Here is a 22,430-nt window from a genome sequence, read left to right on the forward strand (position 1 = left end):
TTGAATGGCACTGAGGAGGTGTTCAGCTGTGCCTCTGGAAAGCCTGTGGGCATGGACACAGGAAAGCTGCTGCTAGCTTGTCAAGAGCTCCCAGGCCTCAGGCACTTGTACTGGGGGCATGTGCGTGACAGGCCGGTGTGATAGGCTTGGGCCTGCTGGTCCCAGGCCAGGTTAGTCATTGAGGAATTTGGTTCCTAGGAGCTTCTGAAATCAAACAAAAATGCTCATGAATGTGTACTTTTTTTCTTCTTAGGGATGAAATCTAAGGTTTTGTTTTATTTTAATTTTTTTTATTTTTTAAAGATTTCATTTTTAGGTATTACACTCAATGTGGGATTTGAACTCACAACCCCAAGATTTAGAGTTGCATGCATGCTTTAGTGACTGAGCCAGCCAGGCACGCCCTAAATCTAAGGTTTTAAATTAGATTTATAAAGGGGCCCATGCTTTAGAAAAGTTAGAACTTGCACAGTGGAAAGCCAGAGAAAATGGTATTTGTTTTCGGTTGTAAAATGTCTTCTAGTCAAATATGATGAATTAAAAGAATCTCCTGTTCATTCTCCGTATTGAACTAACGAAAAACTATTGCACTGCAGAGGAAAGTGTTAATATACCTATAAGGGGAGCTAGCCGATCAGGCTGGCCCAGAACTCACCACAATAAGAGTTGATACTAGAAAGCAGAGGGGCTGGACCTGCAAAGTCTTCAGGGAAAGAAAGCATAAACCTAGAATTTTTAAATTATTTAAATCTTTTTTATTTTAGAGGGAGCACAAGAGGGGGAGAGGGGCAGAGAGAGAGAGAGAGAATCTCCACACTGAACGTGGAGCCCGACACGGGGCTCGATCTCAAGACTGTGAGATCATGACCTGAGCTAAAATCAAGAGCCAGACGCTTAACTGACTAAGCCATCCAGGTGCCCCTGAACCTAGAATTTTATATCCAGACAAACTGTTGTTCAAGTTTAATGACCACAAAGATACTTTTAGATATTGAAGAGCTAGAGAATGTGGTTCCTATGAGCCCTTTTTAAATGAATGAATGAACAAAAATTTCTAGAGAGAAACTCCTTAAGAATGATGAAGGTATGATGAAAGGACTAGTAACCCCTCAATAGAGTCCTTAGAGCAGGAGGATGGTGTCTGCCACCATGTGACTCAGGCAAGCCATCAGCCACACAATGCCCCCTGCCACAAGCACCATGGTACAAGAGACACTCCCAGTTACACCAAGCTTGTGGCATTCGCTGCCCTAGCTGACTGATGCTTACATACGGCTGCCGTGGCTCTGGGAAAGCCATGGGATGGAGGTGAAAATGAGGCTGAAGGGAAGGTCATAGGTAAACACCACATGTATTCTCTGGTCTCTTTCTTGCGGGGATGGATTTGTCCTGAGTTGGGCCTGGCCCAGCTCTCAGTGAGACACTCCAGGATGTTGGGTGTCACTTTAGGCAGCTCTAAGGGTCTGGTTTTGTTTTACATCACGGATGACAGTTCTATGGCCCTACTCCCAGGTTCATGACAGACCTTACTAAGTGATGGCAACAGTCTTTCCCATAGATCTTTCCCAAGCCCAGTGCTCTATGCAGTCACTATCATTTAACAGGGTTAGAGGAAAGTTACCCTTATTTCCCATCCTTGTTCTGGATTCTGGAGATGGGCTGGATCTAAAGGGAACCAAGACCAAATGGGATTGTTCTGAGAGATGCTCAGAACATGTGGGCCCCAGGGCTGGGGAATGGGGTCCCCAGGGCCTGCTTTCCTCACAGTTGTGGACCGGCCCCCACCTTGCTGCCAGCGCTGGTGGTCTCTCCTCTCATGCTGGCAGCTCCCCTGGCCCATGCTGGATGGCAGCAGCTTGCACTCCTACTGGTCCCTCTCGTCACCCTCTCTGCCATCCTGACCCACCTGGCGAATCATCCCAAACTCTCCCTCAGCAGCAGCAAAGCAGTCACAGCTCACTGCCTTAAACATGTTCTCTGCTGGCCCAGATGGACTGGCCTGGCACCAGCTGAAGCTTGTTGTTTGGTCCCAGGAAGAGTTCCAACTGCTAGATGTTCCTAAGTGGAAACGATGAGTGGAGGTGGTGGGGATCTTCACATGGGTTTGTCTGCTCAGGGGTGTGAGTACGTGTATGCCCAAGTGCACAAGTATATACTTGCTGTGGGGGCTGTCACCAGGATGGCAAGGTGCTTTGTCCTCACTTGTAGGAGAGGAGCTAATTCTCTGGGGTCTCTTGGGTCTTGGAACCTTACCTTCATAGTGGGGCAGGAGCTTCAAGGGGCTGGAAGTTAGGAGGGGAGGATGTTGGCCTCTTGGGGAGCTCTGCGTGTAGCATGACACCCTACCACCACCACCCAGGAACCCTGTGGGTGGTACCTTCCCTCCCCAGCCAGCAGGGCATCCCCTGGCTTCAAGAGAGCAACTCAGAGGCTCTGAGCCTGTGGTCTATGTTTCCTGTCCCATGAAAGGCTCTGAGTGCTGTAGCTGAGTGTTATGGAGACCCTCACCTCTGTGCTGTTGGTCTCAGCAGAGCAAATTCTTTTTGGTTGATAGGTGATCGGGAAGGGGCCTTCCTGACACTGACCTAAGTCCACCTTCAATGGGGCAGGTCTGGGGGCAGGAGAGAATCTGGTCTGGGCCACAAACAGACTCCTTTTAAGATTGGGAGATTAAGAATTTCCTTAGCAGGGGGGGGCGCCTGGGTGGCTCAGTCGGTTCAGTGTCCAAGTCTTGATTTCGTCTCAGGTCGTGATCCCAGGGTCGTGGGATCGAGCCCCATGTCGGGTTCTGTGCTGAGCATGGAGCCAGCTTGGTATTCTATCTCTCTCCCTCTGCCCCTCTCCCCCACTTGTGCTCTCTCTCTCTCTCTGAAATAAAAAAAAAAATTAAAAATAAAAGAATTTCCTCAGCAGAGCCTCCAAACTGGGGCACACGTGCCAAGGGGAGGGAGATGAGGCAGCCAACTAAAGCTGTGAAAACATTTATATCCTATCTCATCCTTTCAAACTTTTCCATTTGGGGAGGTGTGTTTTATCAGTAATATATGTGTACGTAATCGGTGGATAAGTATTCATATGTTGGGGGTATGCAAACATACTTTATTGATAGGGATGCATGATCAGAAAGGCAGAAGGCCACTGGCCTGGAAACTGGGTAGGTCAAGAAGTTTTTTTGTGTGTGGAAACTGGAATGTTTTTTCTAAAGTCAAACTTTCTGTGTCCTCCCATCCATTCGTGAGAGAATTGCTCCAGGACACACGACCTGATCGTGCTTCCCAAGATTCTGCAACCCTGAGGCGCCTAGCTGGCTCAGTCAGCAGTGCATACAACTCTTGATCTGGGTCGGGGTTGTGAGTTCAAGCCCCACGTTGGGTGTGGAGATTACTAAAAAAAAAAAATACACAGAAAAACCCAAACCAAGATTCTGCAACCCTTGCTTCTCTGCCTGAATCCACAGGTGCCAGTGGGTGGCCCAGTGGCCCTTCCTGGCATGGGCCTGAAAGGAGAGGATCCTCCCACAGCATCTGCCCAGTCATAATTGCCTATTACAGAAAGGTCAGCCATGAATTTATCAAAACCTTGTTTGAAGCTGTGGGACCTCTTCCGGCTGCTCTGACTTAAGAAAAACAATTTCCCTAAGTTCAATCCCCTCCTGGTGAACAAAGACAGTCATTTATTGGTGTGAAGTATTTCTTTTTTAAATATTCAACTGGAGGCGGTGGGGGGCATGCTCTAGAATGCTGCCATGTGGAACCCAGCCTGGTTTTCCCTCTGGAGCCCGCATTGTCTCCCTGCCTCCCTGCTTCTCCTTCTGTTAGTCTGCTTCAGCCTGAGCAGATCCTCTCTGAGCACAGCTGCCGCAGTGGCTCTAGGCTCCTCCTCACTGTGGACCTGGGCAGCCACATCTCTCCCTGGTGGCCCTGATCTTACGGATGTACCTGGTGGCTGGGGCATCTTTGGTCGGTGGAGCTTGTTGGCTTCATGCCTTTCCTGGGATATCTGACAGCGGCGAGCCCAGGTCTGACCAGCACAGTCTGGATCATTTCTCCCAGTGGTGGTCATGGTATGGGACAGGAGGCTACTGGGGTACTGAGGAGTGCCAAGGGGGATGCCAACTGAATTGGCTCTGTGCCCCTCCCCAACAGCACCCATGTGGCCAGGGGGGTGGTCCTTCCAGCCCTGCTAAACAGCTTCAAGACTTGTTTCTGATCAGTCAATAGCCTTTAGTGCTGAAAGGGAGGAAAGCTGGTAGAAATCCAGCTATTTTTACCCCCTCTACCTTTCTTGGCTATCTTTTAAAAATATGTATCCCTGGATAAGCCATTTTTAGTCTTCCCTGCTTGGCTTCCAGCCACTCCTTCATATCTCTGCTCTCTCCCTCCTTCTCACCTACTTGTCCTCCTGTGTCTCCTCTGCTTTATGGCAGTGTCCTTCTTCCCTCCTTGCTCACCTGTGCTTATCCCAACCCTCACCAAGCAAGAGCGGTCCCTGGGGCTTTTGGGAGGACCATTGGCCTCATGGAGCCTCACTGCTGATGGTCCAGATCCATGAAACCAGGTCTTCTGTGGGGCTGAACTGTGTCCTACCTGTGGATGTTTCCCTCCCCCTTTCCTTCCTCTCTCCCTTCTCTACCCAGTGGAGACCTTTATTAAGGAGGGCCGCCTGAAGAGGCCCAGGGCTACCCCAGCCATCCTGGTCTCTATGAGACTTGCATCCAGGGATGTGTCACAGATGGAGCTCCTGCATCTCCTGCAAGAGACGGGTGGGTCCTGTGTTGAGCAGGATGGGGACCCAGCCCTTCTCAGGTCGGTCTGGGTGGGAGAAGGCCTGGGCAGTCACAGGGTGCGGCCCTCATTGGTGTAGACTTTTCTTCTGTGGCTTCTCCAGTGTTGCAGCCTTCAGGCACAGAGATTCTTCGTGGCAGGTTGTTGAATGCTCCTCCTCTGGGAGCTTCTCAAACCCTGGGAGGAGGTTGTGTCTTTTTGTTCTTTCTCTGACTTCTCCATTTCTGGCATCTCTTCTGCTCCCATAAACGTTGGTGCTCCCCACAAATCTTTCCTAGACTACTGCTCCCGTGTGATCTCTGAGGCTTGTCTGTGAATCGAACCCTTAACTCTCCCCAATAGAAATATCTAGACTTCTCTGAATTGAATCCAAGCCCCGACCCATCTCCTGATACCTCTTGTACCTACCTCCCCACCTCAACAAAACCAGATCCAACCTCATGATTTTGCCATTTTATTCCCCATTCTCTGCTCACCGACTGGCTTCTGTCCCTGGACCCCCAGTCTCAATCAAAAGGATCATTCCTCCTCAGACCTCAAGCCAGAATACCTCTGCTGAAACTTCCCTCCCTCTCACCCCATGGACTGTCTCTTGGGCTATTGCCGATTTTTCACTGTTTCCCTGCCTCTAGTGTCTCCTTGACACACAGCCAGAGCACTCTCTTGTTTGAAAACCTTAGAGGCCCTATTATTCCCCTGGCCTTTCCCTTTTTAGCTCTAAGCTTGCCCATAGTTCAGGAAGTTCAGACCACAGGATTGCTGGGAGCTGTTCTAGGTGCTGGGGATAGCACTGGCTTAAACCTGCCGTGCCTGCCCCCAACAGCCACCCAGCCTGAGCATGCTCTGTCATGTCTCTGAGCCTTTTCATGTGCTCTCACCTCTGCCTCCCTTGCCCTTTCACCTCAAGGAGAAGCCTCATCAGACTTCTGTCCCTTCCCTGGACCGTGTGGAGGCATGTCGTGCGGTGATTTGTTTGCACATCTGTCTCCCCTCTAGACTGTAGGCTCCCAGAGGACTGGATCCCTGTCTGATTCACTTTTTTAAAAATGTATTTCAATTAAATATTGAATAGGTATTTCTAAAGAATGTAAGAGTACTTATAAAATATGTATAAGATGTAAAGGATACAATACAATACAATGAACACCTGTAGACCACCTTCCATTGTCAGAGACATAGTTTGTTCATACCGTCAATACCTATCATGGGGCCTGGAACTATTCCAGGGGTCAGCAGGTGTTTGTGAATGACTACATGCCTGAATGAATGAATGAATGAATGTTAGTTTTCTCTGTGAGTCTCTCAGCGCTGCTGGGCAAACTCCATGTGAAGTGGTCCCAACTGAATCGTGTTGCTGCCTGAGGTCAGTCCCACCCTGTGAGCTCGCTGAACCGCTTACACATCTTTCCATTTACTTTGCATATGTTTATTGAGGGCTTGCTCAGTACCAAGAGTGGTGGGGGGACTGGGCTGCAGTGGGGAGCAAAATGTCAGAGACCTTCTCCTAGGGAGCTTCCACTTAACCAGCTCTTCAGAAGAGAAAAAAATAATCCAAAGAGCCCAAAGTGCAGTGCTGCCTACCTGTCCACAGCCTCACTGTGCTCCCGAGAGTGACAATGTGCGACAGTGGTTAAGGACAGGGACTGCAGGCCTTGATACAAGTCATGATGGCTTTGCAAGTTATATAACTCCTATGTGTAGCAGTTTCCTTGTCTGTAAAATGGGCAAAATGGGTCCTGTCCTGTGGATTTGCTATGAGGCATAAAAGAGTTAATATGTGATAGGTGCCTGGCACACAGTGGGGCTCATAGTAAGGCTCAGTTGGCATCACCACCACCATGGTGAGCAGAGTATTCTGTATGGTGGGACTGGGGGTGCAGCCAATAACCAGAGAGGACTCCACTATCATTTCTGCAGCTCTCTCCAGCATGAGCTCAGATCCAGGGAAGGGCCGAGTACCATGCTAGTCACGTGCCATGCCTTGTTTCCTCAGCTCTAACACACTTTTGGGCCACGTTTGCTTTTCTGAGTCATGATGTGCCTACAGCCAATCTATTCTGGAAACACCAGTTGTGTGTCCAGTGTGTGCTAGGCACTGTGCTGGGCTCCGGGATGCAGCTATGGAGGTAGCACACAGAGGCCCTGCCCACAGAGCTGACGGTCTAATGCGGGGATCACAGAGGATACACAAAAGCAATACATATGATGAGCTGGAAGGTACTCAATGCCATGGAGAACAAAGAGGCAGGAGGGACAGAAGCTACATTTTATTTTTTTTAAGTTTATTTATTTATTTTTTAACAATCTGTACACCCAACGTGGGGCTCGAACTCATGCCCAGAGAGCAAAAGTCACATGCTCTTCCAACTAGCCAGGTGTCCCAGAAGCTTCATTTTAAATAGATCAGGGAGAGTGTCCCTGAAAGGATGCCACCAGCGCAAAGACTTGAGGGAGTGCAAATGCCTGCAGATGTGGATGCCCAGAGGAGAGTGGCCTGGCCTAAGGGAAGTAGAAGGAGGGAGGGAAAGAATAGTAGGGGATGGGGCCAGGGGGAAAGGGGCTGTATCTCGTGGGCTTGCAGGGGCCATTGTAAAGCCTTTGGATTTTCTTCTGGGAGGGAAAAGAAGTGTTGGAGGGTTTAGACAGAGGAGGGAAGTGGCTAATTTATGTATGTAGAGGAGTACCCTGGCTGCCATGCAGAGAAGACCACAGAGGGGTGAGTGAAAGCAGCCTGGCTTGTGCAGAACTGAAAAAAAGAGGGGACGGTGGGGAGAGAGGAGGCAGTGGGAGTGGCCAGACTCTGAAGCCAACAAGATTTACTGAGGATTGACGTGGATGGGAGAAGAAGGGGTCAGAGATGGCACCAATGGGAGGCTGGGAAACGCACATATAGGGGAAGATAAGAGCTCAGCTTGGACGCTTCAGGTTTGGGATGCCTATGCATATGACATCTCAGTCAAGATGCAGAGTCTGCAGTTAGACCAGTGACAGGTTCAGGGAAGAGGACTGGGCCAGAGACAGTTTAAACAGGGAGAGAGTTTAAACAGGTGTGGCCAGGAGGGAGGAGGAAACCTGGGAGAAGGAGGTGTTCCAGAAGGCAAGTGGAAAACTTATCTCAGGAGGAGGGAGCACTCAGCAGTATCCTGTGGTGCTGCTGAAGTGAGATGAGAGATTGAGAAGGGATTGTTGGATTGATAATGTGGAGGCCGTTGGTGACTGTGACCATAGCGGTTTCTGTAGAAGGGTATGCAAAAGCCAGGTTGGACTGGGTTGAGAGGAAGGAAGGGGAGGAGCAGAGAAATGGGGCAGTAGCTAAAGGGGAAAGTGGGTCAAAGTTATTTAATTAATTAACTAATTAATTAATTAATTTTGCGGATGGGAGAAGCATGTTTGCATGGTTATTGAAATCATCCAATAGAGAGGGGAAATGGTTGATGAAGGAGAGGAGGTGGTTTGTGAAGGTAAGAAGTGGGATTTGGGAACAGGAGACTGGCAAATATTGGGGGACAGACGTCGAGCGGCTGTGGATGTGCAAATTCTCCTCTAGTAGCTCCCACTTTCTTGGTGAGATGGCATGCAGGTTGTCAGTGACAGTAAAGAGAGGGAGAGACATACTGGAGGCTTGAAGATCATGGAGAAGGGGTGAGGAATCATCCAGGAGGATGGAAAAGAGAAGGGATCGCGGACAAGCAGCTCGATCGCCAGGTGTCTCCTACAGCCACCGTGTTGGTGTGTGCACACACATCAGGCCCAGGTGCAGGGAGCCCTTGCAGGACAGACTTTGCTGGGCCACAGAAGGCATTGTTTGCTTAGTCATTGTCACTCTGGCTGAGCTGAAAGTTAACTTGAATCTGGATCTCTGTCACACAAATTTTGTCCCCAGAAAGACTACATGGCCATACAACATTGAATTAAAATGCAACTGTGTACACAGAAGATTGCCTGTCACAGACCAGGCAACTCACAGACAGTAGAGATGGCTACATTCCTCAGAAAAAAACTTCAGACCTTACACAGCCTGGGAAAGGGACTGCAGCCCCTCCCTCCACATGGTATAAAGGGCTCTCAGTAGCTTCTGATTAGCTTTCAGGGGCTCCTTTTTTTTTTTTTTTTTTTTTCCCCTTTTAATTTTAATTCCAGTATAGTTAACATACAGTCAGGTGCTGCTTTTAAATTCCAGCCCCAAATCATTCAAATAAAAAGTGAAATTATAAATTAACCAAGTGGGAATCTTTCTTTACCATGCCTAGAAATTAGTCTGCTGGAAGGCCGTGGAGCCTAGGTTCCAAGTGTGGCCCAGAGATGCTGCGGCCACTAATACTGGGCCTCACAGCTGGTGGCAAGATGGCCCAGGGGGGCTAGACTCTCAGGTTCTGGAGATCCTATTGAAGACGAAAGTGGCAGGTCTGTGAGATGGGATGGATGGGTGGGTATATGCTGTTGTTGGTTGATGAAAGAAATGTTTGATAGACATGTAATAGTGTTTCTTTTTTCTGGAAGAGTCTTTATTAGACCGAAGGTGTGGCTCTCCCCCCACTGTTCCTCAGAAGGGAGGAAGAATTGCAGACAGTCTTGGAGGAGGCCTCCCCAGGTGGGCTCCTCGCCCCCTGCCCCACCCCCACCCCCGTCTGAAATAGCTTGTTTTAAGACATCCTACCAGTTGGCCCCTGAATCTTTTTTGCAAGCAGATGGCTTTCATCTAGGGGCAGCAAACTCAGAATCCCCTCCTGTCAGTCAGTCAGACCCTAGGAGGACACAGGGCACTAGGGCAGATGGCGCCAGGGTGGCCTCCCTGCAGGCAGCTGTGGTCCAGCCTCCACAGTGGCGCTCAGCCAGTCTGTCCTGTCTCCTGGGTGCCAGTATCCACCCAGATGAATACACACTGGAACAAGGATAGAATTTCAGGGAAGCCATATAAAACATTGCCTTTGGCTTTTTGTGCTCAGCTTCTTTCAAATTGGAAAAGGAAAATGGGGAAAAGGAAAATAAGGAAATTGAGTTTAGCTTAACTTTCTACCTTACTGAACTACTCAACTCTGCGGGCTTCCCTGCAGCTGCGCCAGGTCAGAATGGAGATGGGGGTCAGGTACATTGGACTTCTTCTCAGTGGTTCCTCAAGGGCTGGATCCTAGGACCACAACCCCACCCAGCCTTGTACTAGAGGAAGAGTAACACTTCACCCATCTCGATGGACTTGGTCTAGCATCAGGCCTGCTGGTGAGCTGCCAGAAAGTAGGTTCCTTTGTCACTGCTGGAGATGGCATTAACTAGGTAGGCATTGGGATGCCTCCCCCACCCATCTCCAACTGTCTGGGGTCAGCCTTTGAAGGGAACAAACCAGAACAGACCTGCCAGGGCAATAGCTCTGAACTTGTGCTGTATGTTGGGATCACCTGGGGAGGGAAAAATACTAATACCAGGGTCCTGCCCCCACAGATTCTTTTTTATTTATCTTTTATTTTTGAGAGACAGAGAAAGACAAAGTGTGAGCGGGGGAGAGGCAGAGCGAGAGGGAGACACAGAATCCAAAGCAGGCTCCAGGCTCTGAGCTGTCAGCACAGAGCTGATGCAGGGCTCAAACCCACAAACTGCGAGATCATGACCTGAGCCGAAATTGGATGCTCAACCTAGCACCTCAGGTGCCCCTGCCCCCACAGATTCTGATGTAATTTGTCTGGGGTATAATCTGAGAATCAGAAATTTAAAAATAACTCCAGGTGTTTCTAACGTATAGATTTAGAGCCTTGGTTCTTTAAAGTGTGGTCTGCAGACCACAGTATAGGTATCACCTTAGAGATTCTTAAAAATGCAAACCTCACACTAGACTTGCTGAATCTGAATCTGTACTTCATCAGGATGTAGGAGGGGAACTCAAGATTCTACCACATGACCTGGTGCTGAGGGTTCAAATGGGAGACGCTTGTCAGCGCTCAGCATGGGACACAATCAGCACTCAGCAAATGGTAGCTGTGATGATGCCACTGGGCAGGAAGAGGAGAGCGGAATGGGGCTCGGCAGGGTCACCGAGCTTGATAGAGCCCCCTGCAGGCTGCTTCTCTGAGAAGTGTCTCTAACATAGTGATTTTCAATGTCATTTCAGCGTTTCCAGGAGACTGGACCCCAAGGAGCCCCCGGGTAGCCAGAGAGCAGCTTCCCCAACCCCGAAGCAGGCTTCTGCTACTGCTCCCGGCCGCGAGAGCCCCCGGGAGACGAGGGCACAGGGCCCAGCAGGCCAGGAGGCTGATGGCCCGCGCAGGACACTGCAGGTAGACAGCAGGACGCAGAGATCAGGGCGGTCGCCCTCTGTGTCACCGGACAGAGGCAGCACCCCCACATCACCCTACTCCGTCCCCCAGATCGCCCCCCTTCCCAGCAGCACGCTGTGTCCCATATGTAAGACCTCGGACCTCACGTCGACCCCCAGCCAGCCAAACTTCAACACCTGCACCCAGTGTCACAACAAGGTCTGCAACCAGTGTGGGTTCAACCCCAACCCTCACCTCACCCAGGTAACCACTTTCTGCGCCGGCTTCCCCCACCTACCTTCCCATGCCTCCCTCGGTTCCCTTCCCCTCTTTAACCAACTCTCTTTTCCTGGTTGTTTCCCTGAGCCACCAGCATTTGTGTCTTCCTGGCTCAAGATGTGGTAGCAGAACAGGCCTGGCCGCAGATCTCCTGAGGGATTCCTGCACCTCCTGAAAGCTTGGGCAGAGTCCCAGAGTAGAAGATGCTTTTGTAGCTGGTGTGAGTTTGACCCAGAAAAATGGCCTTAGAGAGGGCCAAAGACAGGCTTCCGGGCAACTTTTCTCAATGGATACTCATTTGGAGAGGGCTATAAATAGCCACAGGCTGGAGGGGAGGCAGATTTCCCTGGCTCTAGGCCAGCCTCCTTCCCTGACAGTGGGCACTGGAGGGGGATGCTGGTGAGGGAAGCAAGGTTTTAGGGGAGGCAGGAAACAGCCTTCCAGTTGAGCTCTGGGAAGCTTCTCCTCTGGACTTTCATTCCAGTTAGCTGGGCCTGAGGTGGCAGAAAAGCTAGCCATCCCCAGAGAAACAACCTCAGGGTAGAGACCCAGGCTGGGAGCCAAGCATTCACAATGGGTGATGGTGTCCTGCACTCACTGAGCAGTCACTGAAGGGCCATTTCCACGAGATTGGCCTCCTTTGTGCCCTAGGTCCACAGCCCCATCCTGGCTTTGTTCAGGATGCTTTGAGTTGCTGTGGGATGCTCAGCCAAAACCCTGAAGGCTCTTTTTGGGGACCTGGAGGCTGGGTGCCCCAGTGTACTAGTGCAACTGGGGCCATGCCTCTGAAATGAACTGAGTGGGCTTGTCAGCTTCCTCCCTCTCCTCTGGGGTAACCCATAGAAGTCTCTAGTTCCTCCTCCAGGGCTCTGCCCTTGGGCAGGATGGAGCATGGCCGGGCTATAGGCACAGGCATGGCCGCCTCTGGGATTATCAGCAGCAGGAGCCATTTGGACCTCGTGGGTGGGGGAGATGAGTGAGAATAATTGTTCACAGGTCGGGGTCTATTTGTGACATGAGGTGCTGTGGGTGTGGGATGTGTGGTTTGCGAGAGGTAAGTGTGAGATTCCAAGGAAGGAGCTGCCGTTGTGGGGAGATGACTCAGTACGTTTGGAGTTGCTCCTGGAGTGTGGGGGCTTCCTTGAGGAGGCGTGCACACTCGTGATTATTACATCTGTGATTAGAAACAGGCCCATCCCTGAGCTGATCAGTTAGGTAAGTGTTTGCTCTTCAGTACTTAGAACAGTGTGATCCACACCAAAGAAACTCACCTGTGTGTTTGTGCCAGCACAAACCAGAAGCCAGAAGCCCTGGCCCCCCAGGAGTAAGGTTTGACAGGCAGGGGTGAGATGCTGCGGTGGCCCCTGTGTGGTGTTGCCCCTCTGGGTTTTAGCCTCCCTGAGATGCTCACTTGAGCTATAGGACCTGAAGGGCAGAGGTCAAGGGAGAGCCACATATGGGGCACTGGTCCTGGTGGGCACCCAGCCCTTGCCACACAACAGGCTCCCCCAAGCCCAGGACCTTGGGTAACGTGGGAAGGGAGCCAGCCTTTAATGTGCCAGGAAAAACAGCAGAGTGGGAGGACCTTGGCCACACTCGGTCCATCTGCCTCGTTGTGCCGGGAAGAAGCCGAGGCTCAGGGCCAGGAAGGAAGGGGCCTCAGACTTAACTGCAGATTCACAGTGTTTGGTGAAGAGCAGTCCTCTCAGCCAGGTGCTTCAAGCAAATCTGAGCCAGACAAATGCATTGGTTCTTTGCTGGGAGGCTTCTCAGGCCTTCAGCACCCTGAACGGCACCATGGAGCTCCAAGACAGAGCTGTAGCCAGCAGCCTTTCCCAGACTTGCTTTCTCAGAACATTAGGGGCCGCTGTTCCATGGCATCAGTTTGGGAAATGCTGACCTAGTCCATTCTCCAGGTTCTCGGAACCTGGTGGATGCCCTTTTCTGACAGGGTCTCCAAGCAGAACCTTTTCTTCTCAAGAGCTGGCTTTCGGTGGTGTTCCAGTCAAGGAGAAAGAGCCCTCAGCACATTTTCCTGAGAGGCTGGCAGAACGTAATTCTCGAGTCAGAGCGGTTGTCCATTGTCACTCTGCTGAAAGTAGATTCACCTTCCTGGTCCTTTTGCACAGAAAGAGAAAACCAGTTTGCAGGTTTTGTTCACGCACCTGCTGATCCGCCCTGGTCAGACCATACCTGTCCTGACACACCTCCTAACTTGATGTTTTGCCAGCCAAGAAGGCCGTTTCTGGGATTACCCTGGTGTCTGTGGGCTGGGCTCCTGCCTGGCCTGAGATGCTGGGCAGGGCCAGGGGCTGGTTCTGAAGTAGGGTGTGTCTAGGTGGCAGGGCGGTCAGGCAAAGCGACCTTTCCCAGGACACCCAGGTCCAGGACTCTCTTCTCAGCAGGGGCCCTGCTACGGTGCAAGAAGAGGTGGTGCTGGTTCCAGCACCAGATGCACTGCAGACACTGGCCACTGGGGGGCATACTGGGGACCTTGTCTGCAGGGTGGGGCTGTGTGTCTGAAACTGCTTAGTGCAGTGATGATGCTGCGGTGGCGGTGGCGGGGCTGAGGAGGCCTGGGTCCCACATTCTGGCTTGAAGCTCACCGAAGCCTCATCAGGGCATGTCAACATGCTCCTCAGCTTCCTGCTGGCAGAAGGAGGGATATAGCAGTTCTAGAGAGGGACAAGGGCCACGCAAGTGACATGGAGGGTTCCATGGCCTTTCTAAGACTGCTAATGAAGCTTCCCTTGGATCTTTGGAAAGAAATGTGACCATGGAAAATGGACCATTTTCATGTGTGGCAGAGGTAGAAAATCACTGACTCGTACCTCAAGTTGCAGTGCAGATTAGGAGTGTGACAGTTGTTGTGCTAAACAACAGCACAGTGTTCACGCTGCTCGGTGAGTGAGGGCAGGTGAGCAGAAAGGAGGAAAAAGATGGCCACTGGAACTCCGTGAATTTGTCTTTCCATCTCATGGCATCAGTTAGAATCTTGTTACTTTAGCTGAGTCTTGCAGAAGCAGCAGGCCAGTTCTGGAGATGAGAATCACAAACAGGTAGAACGGTCAACCCCATTTGGCCAAAATAATGGCTCAGATCTGGAGCCACTACTGTTCTGGTTGGTGGGCCTGATCTTCTGTCAGTCCCCAGGCTTCCGGGTGGGTGCTTACTGTTCTGCCCGGGCCCCGGTTGGTTAGCTCTCGAGGCTGTGATTCCTTTGAGAGAAGGATGCCTGCCCATGTACTTTGCTGGGCTTTGGAGGCCTGGAGCACATTGAGGCTGCATGGAAGTCAGGGAAGGAGCTCAGGGCACTCTCTGTTTATAGACAAGGAGACGAAGTCTTGGGAAGTCTTGGCTTATTCAGGGTCATTTTGGAGCAATAGACCTGGGGATCCAGAATCAGTGGCTAGGTCTCCAGTTTTCCCTCAGGGACTCTCAGCACCATTTTCCCTGTCCACAGTCCACTCTTCCTCCTCTTCCTGAGGAGAGTTCAGAACAAACAAGGCCATCTCAGCCACTCTTTGTGGTGCGGCCATTTCTTTCCGGAGTTTTGTGGTCCTGGAGCTCAGGGCAGGTGAATAATTTACCCTGTTTGAAATTGTGGCAAAAGACTGGGGGTTTCCTTGTGGGGTCTGAACATCTCTCACCACCCACGAGAGACCGTCCCTGTGAGGAGGAGCACTGATCAGGAGGCCAGAGGCATTAGGATGTAAGCCCATTCAGTACCAGTGATAGGGAAAAGACAGGAAGATTGTTCTCTTCTCTCCCTGGATGTGGGTCCTGAGAAAAGTACCTTAACTTCCCAAATGTCTGATTTCTCTAAAGGAGAGGCAGAGGGCCAGGGACCAGCCTCGCTGGCTTTGCTGATGCCTCATGCCAGCTCAGGCCTATTAGCCCACCTCTCTACTCTTCAATGACTTAATGTTCAGGCCTGCCACCCCTTTCTCCTGCAGGAGGGAGGCCCTTGTTGCACAAATCAGGCTCTATTCTGATAGGGGGGATGGGAGACAAGGCATGGTTGTGAGCCTCCTGGGTGGAATCTGGGAGGTGAGGTTTGGGTGGGCAGTGGGGGTGGGAGTGGGCTGCTAGAGAATACGAGTGATGGCCAGGGGCAGCCCAGCAGCACGTCCTGGCCTGGACTTCCTCCAGATGTGCATCTGGCCTCACCCGGGGAAGAGCGTCACAAGAGCACGTGCTGGTGCAGACGCAGGGCTGGCTGCATGCCTGTGCTTCCAGATCTGATTGGCAGAAGCGTCCCAGAGCACCAGCTACAGTATAGCCGCAGCCTGCCCCTGGGAGGCCCACCCTCTGCCCCAGTGGGGAGCCATAGAGCTGCTACCCCATCTCTAGCCTTCCAGGTTCAGACAGCTCATCTGAGCTCATCTGCCTCCCATCTCCCTTGCCCTAGTCGGAATTGCTCAGAAGCCCCTCTGAAAAACTACAGAAGAATGATCACGGTCTTTCTTTGCCTGTCCTAAGGTCTAGACTTTGCCGAGACCAACCCAACGGTGTTTAATCCACTGTGCACTGGCCTCCCCCCTAACCTGCTCCATCAGCACTTACCCATGGGCTAAGTAAGGGCTTAGGCACTTACCCATGGTGGGCGGTGTGGAGAAGGGAGGGAGATGAAGCAATGGCCATAAGCCTTTCCTCTACTGCCTGCATCCCACTCCTTTCCGGCAAGGGCCGGAGCACCAGATGGCCCGGGGGAGGTGCTGTGAGTGCCGCACCGGATCCCTCCGCTGCAGCCACCAGCCTTGCCCCCTTCCCTCTGCTCCTCCATGGCCACGCTGCCTCCTGGGCCGGTAGGGAATGAGGAGCAGGTGTTAGGAGGACATAGATCAGCAGTGGGCTGAGGAAAGGCAAAGTTGTCTCCCTCCTCCCTGGGCCTAGGAGGAGGTGGTGTCTGCACACATGCCCAGGCTTCCCTTCTCCACCGCTAAGCCAAATGGAAGTTGGTCTCCAGGGGGCAGGCCCTTTGGGAAACCTTTCTCCCACAGTACATCCAGTCCTTGAGCAGCTTGCCTTCCAGAAGCCAAACAGTCTTCAAGTCAATAGGGAAATACCTGCCAAGCTTCAGTCAGTCCTGGACAGCCAGCCCTGCTGCCAGTCCGTGCTCCCAGGAGGCAGGACTCTTGGCCTCCTTGCTGGGACCACTGCGGGGCAGAGGCCAGAGCCACTGGGTACATGCAGAAGAGACAGCTGTGTGGGAGTGGGAGCTGTTTCATAGCTGGAGCTGTCAGGCATGGCACTCCAACTTTTAGCTACAAAGGGGGCTGTACAGTTATCTAAGAATGAATGTGAAATTAATTCAGAGCAGAAACCTGAGATTTTATTCTCAAAACACCTGCTCCTATATGTGTGGGCAAAAGAAACAGAATGAGAAGAGAATTGAGTAAAAATTGAGAAAAAAAAAGAGAAATAAATAAAGTGGGAACAGGGAGAAGGAACAGGGGGGAGAGACAGGAAAGGGAGGTGACAGAGAAAGCCAGAGGCAGGAAGAGGCAGGAGAGCTCAGTGAAGTAACCAGATGCTGGCTGGTCACCTTGGGCAGGTCTGCCTGTACCCATTGTCAGATGGTGGCCCTTTCCCTTCTTCCCATCCTTTCCTTCCCCTGCAAATACTTTTGAGCCCTTATGTTAAGCCAGGAACTGTCCTTGACACTGGAGAATCAGGCAGAGCTGAAGTATGTTGCTCAGCCCTGTGGAGCCCGCAAGCCAGAGGGAGAGGCTGCCCTTCCGCCAGTAACCACCCAAGCAAACACACAGTCATACCTGGGGGTAAGGTGTGCAGAGGACCAGGAGGGAAGCTGGGGTGTTTGATATGCTGCTGCACCAAGACTCTTGGGGGCTTCTACAAGGAGGAGACATTAGACTGGAGTTGGCCTAGGGACAGGTGGGGCCCAGGGAGGCCTGAGGGGAAGTGCGTGGGAACAAGCCAGGGCTGGGGTGGCTGGAGTGCCGTGAGCAGGCCCAAAGGGCAGGCAGATCCTGCTGGGGTCTCTAGATGGGCTTCCAAAGATTTTGAAAAGTGGCAGTGGGAAGGTCAGATGTGCATTTAAAAACGCCTCTTTAGAAATAGATAACGGCGATGGTTGTACATTATAAATGTAATTAATGCCGTTGAATTGTACACTTAAAATGGTTAAATGGCCAGTTTTATGTTATATTTATTTTATCACAAAACTCTCAACAACAACACCCCACTCCTCTGACTGCTGGGTGGAGAAGAGCCCATGCCACCGGTGGGGCTGGATCCCCAGAGCAGGCTGGGGCTGGGGTGGTGGGAGTGAAGAACCTTGAAAGACTCCTGGTGGATTTCAGAAGCTAGACAGACAGATTTTGGAAATGTGTTGCACATGGGGGTTAGGGGATAGAGATGGAGAATTTTTCCATTTGGGCCACGTCAGGTTGGAGGTGCCTGTGAGCATCTAAGTGGGGTTCAGTAGGCTGACAAATCTAAGACCCTGGCATGCAGCAGACAAGTCAGGGCCAGAGAACTTTGAAATTCACAGGCATATTGACATCAGTATACTTCCCACTAAACACTTCAGTAAGCATATCATTAACTTGAGTCTAGTATGGGGAGATGGGGTTAGGTAAAATGTACATGTATTGTAATGTTTAGAGCCCAAGTGTACCATTCAGTGAGCTTTGACAAAAGCATGCAGCTGTGTCAGCCAAACCCCTCTATCAAGGTAGACGTCCTCATCACCCTAGAAAGTCCCTTCAGGCCCCATTCCTGTCCATCCCCACCCTTCCTCCAGACACAACAGTTGTTCTGGTTTTTATCCACCATAAACAAGTTTTGCCTATTCTAGAGCCCCGTATGAATGGAATTGCACAGAATGTGCTCTTTTTTGCTCTTTTACTCAGCACAGCGTTTTTTGAGGGCCGTCTATGTGGCCAAGTCTTGAGAGGCCTGACCGAGCAGGAAAGGAGAGAACACAAGACAGTGGTGTGCACAGGAAAGGTGCGCAGACAGAGGAGGGCTCCGAAAAGCAAGAGACAATGGCACTGGAGTTCTGAGAGGCAAGGGCTGCACAGGAATGTGGGGGGTGGAGTGTGGTTGAAAGAGCGGAGCCCCCAAAGAGGCAGGTCTAGATCCTCAGTGTGGAGGAGGAAGCCTATTGTGTGGCTCCTCTTGACGACATTGGAAGCAGGGCAGCAGTTTGAGCCAGAAAGCAAGGGAGGGGGACAGGCAGGGAGAGGGACACGAGAAATTGAACAAGCCATTGTGGACAAAAGCCTCCTGGGGAGATGGAGTGAATTAGTTAACCGGGCAGATATGGGGGTCCAGGAGAAGTTAGACGCAAGTTAATTTACAGTGGAGCCCATCCACCTGGTGCCCATTTATCTGTTTGGGTGTAGGCCCGGGGGAAAAAAGGTATCTGGCTGGATCCAGTTCTGAAGCAGACATAGATTAAGAGAGCACAGACATTTAGCAGAGTGACTGTGTGACAGACCATAGATTCAGCTGGTCAGGAAGACACGTGAAGGCAGAGGGCCTGTGGAAGAACAGAAAGCAGAAGCTCGGGGCAAGTAAGTTCAAGTAAGGGAGCAGCTGAGAAAGGCTCTTCTTGGGATGAAAGTCCCTTCGGAGCCAGAACCCATAAGGCCCTGCTTTTCTGAATCCCCAGCAGGCTCCTGGCAGGGCAGGAAGCAGCTCCCTGAGGGAAGCCACTTTCCTGTAGCTTCTGCTTCCCCCACTTCCAAAGCAGCTCTTGGCCTGCACACCACACTGAGCCTCCCCATTCCTACTGCTGCTCGGGCCCCACTGGGCTGGGATGCACAGGTGTCCCGCCTCTGAGATGACAGGATGGGTTTCCTTGCTGGCAAGAAGGGTCAGCCTGACAAAAGCTAGTGTCTGACAGAGCCATCCACATCAGTGCAGCCCTGGGCAGTCCCCTTAGCTCACCTCTGGTTCTTGGGACGTGAGTTCTGTGGCGGATAGCCTGCTCATCTCCTGGCCATGTGCCAGGTCAGGCTCATGGAGGTACTGGACAGCATGACTCTAGGACAGGTTTCCCGTCACACTAGTAGAAGGCCATTCATTGTGATTCTGGTGGGCAGCTGGATTGGAGGCTGCCAAGAAGCCACAGACACCGAATACAGTTAGATGAGGAAGGCTCTCACTGCTCTGGTCCCAGGGCTGACGAGTCTGCCACAGGCCTGGCCATGTATGCCCAGCCTAGGTGGGCAAGTGAGCTGGGGTGCATGGCCATCTATCTCCCTGTCCAGTAGACAGCATCCATCCCCCTAACACAGGGATGAGGACCTTGGAGGAGGGAGGAAGAGGCTAAGGCTGAACCCCTCCGATCAAGCTCCTGATGATCAGTGGGGGAGGCAGAGGGAAGTCTTGCTGGGCTCAGAGTGCTCCCCTCCCAGTGTCCTCCCTGGGAGGCCTTTCTGCCTGGGCCTGAGTCTGGGTGGGGCTGGGAGAGGGCGTGGTCAAGGCTCCTTGCCATCTAGAAGAGGCTGGATAGAAATAGCTGTGCCCATCTGGGCGATGAGTCACTGAGGGGCGTTTTAGCTGTTTCTTGGAGAGGTTCTATTTTAGGTGAATGCCTGTGACAGCCTGGGTGACGGAGGCTGGGTAAGGGAAGGTTCTGGTGGTGAGTGCAGGAGTTTTAGCACATGCCCTTATTCAACCCTGTCCAGAACCTGAAGGAGGGTCACTCTGAAGTCCCAGGGTAAGGAGTTTTACATTCCAGACTCCTCTTGTCACAAGTCCCACCTCAGGGCATGCTATACCTGTGCAAGCGCACAGTGGAAATGGAGCCTGGGGTGTGCACTGGGCACCCACCCCAGGAAGTGGGTCTGTGACAGCTGCCCTGGGCCAGGGCCTGGGGCTCCCCTCAGAAGGCTAATCCCCTCCGGGGGTCCATCTGAGGGTGAGCAGAAATAGCCTGCCCCTTGGAGCTCCCATTTTGATGGGAAGTGAGCCCTCCCCACCCAAGAGTAACTTTCTAAAGTGTCTTTGGACTGAGTCCCAGAGACCCAAATTGTTTCCTCTGAGGGTCTCTCTGTCCAAAAGTAGACAAAGCTGCCTTGCGTCTTCAAAAATACGTAGGGTGAGTTGACACTTCCCATCTCGGGGGGATGGCTTCACACCCCAGTGCTGTGGCATCACTGTTCTTAGGGTTTCTGGAACTGGGCTTGGCCTTTGAGGGCTCTGCCAGTGTTTTGCAGAGGGGACTTCTAAACCCATGACTTGACCTGCATGAGGTTGAGTGGCCTTTGGAAGAGGCAGGAATGCAGAAGGCACCAGACTCCAGGCCATAGCTCAGGAACCGGGCTGGGCTGGCAGGGCTGGTCTCACCCACAACACCACTTCCTGGCTGGGTAACCACAAGAGTATGTGGTTAAGTTATATCAGACCTTGATTTTCTCTACTGTGAAAACTAAATGACAATGTGAACTGTGAACATGCCCTGTGTGGTCCTGGGCACAAGGGGGTGCTCACCAAAGTGCGGTGTTCCCCACTCCTTGGATGCTGCTTTTGGCCTGCTAGGCAAGACAGCCAAACCCAAGCTCTCCAGCTGGCAAGTCAGCTAAAGCAGCAGCTGCACAGCCCTGTGGCCTCAAGGAAGAGAGCAGGACTGGAGGTACTCCTAAGGGTGGACAGAAAGGGCTTTTTGCCTCAGGAACTGGATTGGACCTTTCCCTGGTGACTGGGCCACCATGGTGCTTTCAAAGGCTCTGGCTACAAGCATAGATGGAGCAGCCTTGGCCTGCAGCCTCAGCTCTGGTTGGAGAGGAGGAGCCTCTTCACTGGGGCACCAAATCTCCAGTCTCATGGCTTTTGCTTTGTGGGAACTGTGCCCCTGCCCCCTGTTAATAGGTTGTTGGGATTAATCCCACAAGAAGTCTCTCTGGAATGAGCCCTGTTCTGTACTACACACTGTGCACAGTCCTGAGAACACCTCAACCAGAACTCACAAGCTAGGTGGGGAGAAAGGAGACACCCAAGGAAACAAATTGGTAGATACTTCGGGAAAGAATAAGCACTGTGAAGAAGATGAAGTGGGTGATTCGATACAGAGTGCCTGGTGGGGGAGGCGTATGTTAGATTGTGTGGCCAGAGAGGGCCCTGATGGGGAGATCTGAGGCCTATATAGCTAGCTGGTCTAGGGGCAGAGAAAATTGTGAGGGCCGAGGCCCTGGTTACAGAAGTGAGCTTAGGGGACTACTTGGCAGAACAGGAGGCCCAGAATCTCTGGGGTAAGACCACTAAGGGGGGATGGCAAGGAAGGAGGCCAGAGAGAGGAATGCGCTGGAGTAGATTGTGGGATCTTATGGGCCCTGGTGAGTTCCCATGGCACACATGATGGGAATCCACTAAGGGATTTGAGCCTGTAATTGATAGGCTCTGGTTTGTATGTAGATTTTTTGAGAGAAAAATATTATTGGCTCATGCACCTGGAAGTCCAAGGGCAGACTTAAGGTATAGCTGAATCCAGGGAATTAAATGAACTCATCAGATCTGCTCCTGTCTCCTTACCTTGGTCTGCTTCTGACTGTCTATTGATGTTATCCTTAGCATCTTGCTGCATGTGGGGAGAGAGGGCTGCTGGCCACTCTAAGGCTACTTTTCTCTATGAGTAATCCCAAAGGAAAAAAGCCCCTCTTTCTTCTATTGTTCATTTACCAAGGGCTCTGATCAGCCCTGTTTGCAAGGTCACATACCTGTCCCTGCGCCCCTTGCTGAAACCAGTGATTGGCCCAACCTGAGTCATGCACTCACTTTATTCAGGGAAGGGGTTGATGCAGAGAGAAACTACGTGTCCATCACATAAATAGCAGCACACGATTTTTTGTTTTGGAGGCACAGATTATCCCATTTTCTTAAAAAATGTGTCTTGCTTAAGGAAAAAAACTTTTTCATTCTACTTACATCATCACTTACATTGCATTATTTTGCTCTCAAGATTGTTCATGTATATCTTGTGTCCTCAGCTAGATTCTCAGCTCCTCCAGGACAGGGAGGAAATTAAAAAAAAAAAAAAACCAAAACGTTTATTTCTGAAAGAGAGAGAGAGAGAGAGAGAGAGAGAGAGAGAGAGAGAGACCAAGCATGAGCCGGGGAGGGGCAGAGAGAGAGGGAGACACAGAATCCG

At 51.6% G+C, this 22,430-nt stretch overlaps 1 protein-coding gene across 1 annotated transcript in view; it reads left to right on the forward strand.

Annotated features, from left to right (window-relative positions):
• BSN (bassoon presynaptic cytomatrix protein) overlaps positions 1–22,430 on the forward strand; it is a 95,218-nt gene that overhangs the window by 43,159 nt on the left and 29,629 nt on the right. The window contains exon 2 of the mRNA XM_049642224.1: positions 10,864–11,293. Coding sequence (XP_049498181.1) covers positions 10,864–11,293 — 430 coding nt within the window. The remainder of the gene's footprint in view (positions 1–10,863; positions 11,294–22,430) is intronic.

This window comes from Panthera uncia, chromosome A2 (assembly GCF_023721935.1).
Source record: "Panthera uncia isolate 11264 chromosome A2, Puncia_PCG_1.0, whole genome shotgun sequence".
Classification (NCBI taxonomy): domain Eukaryota; kingdom Metazoa; phylum Chordata; class Mammalia; order Carnivora; family Felidae; genus Panthera; species Panthera uncia.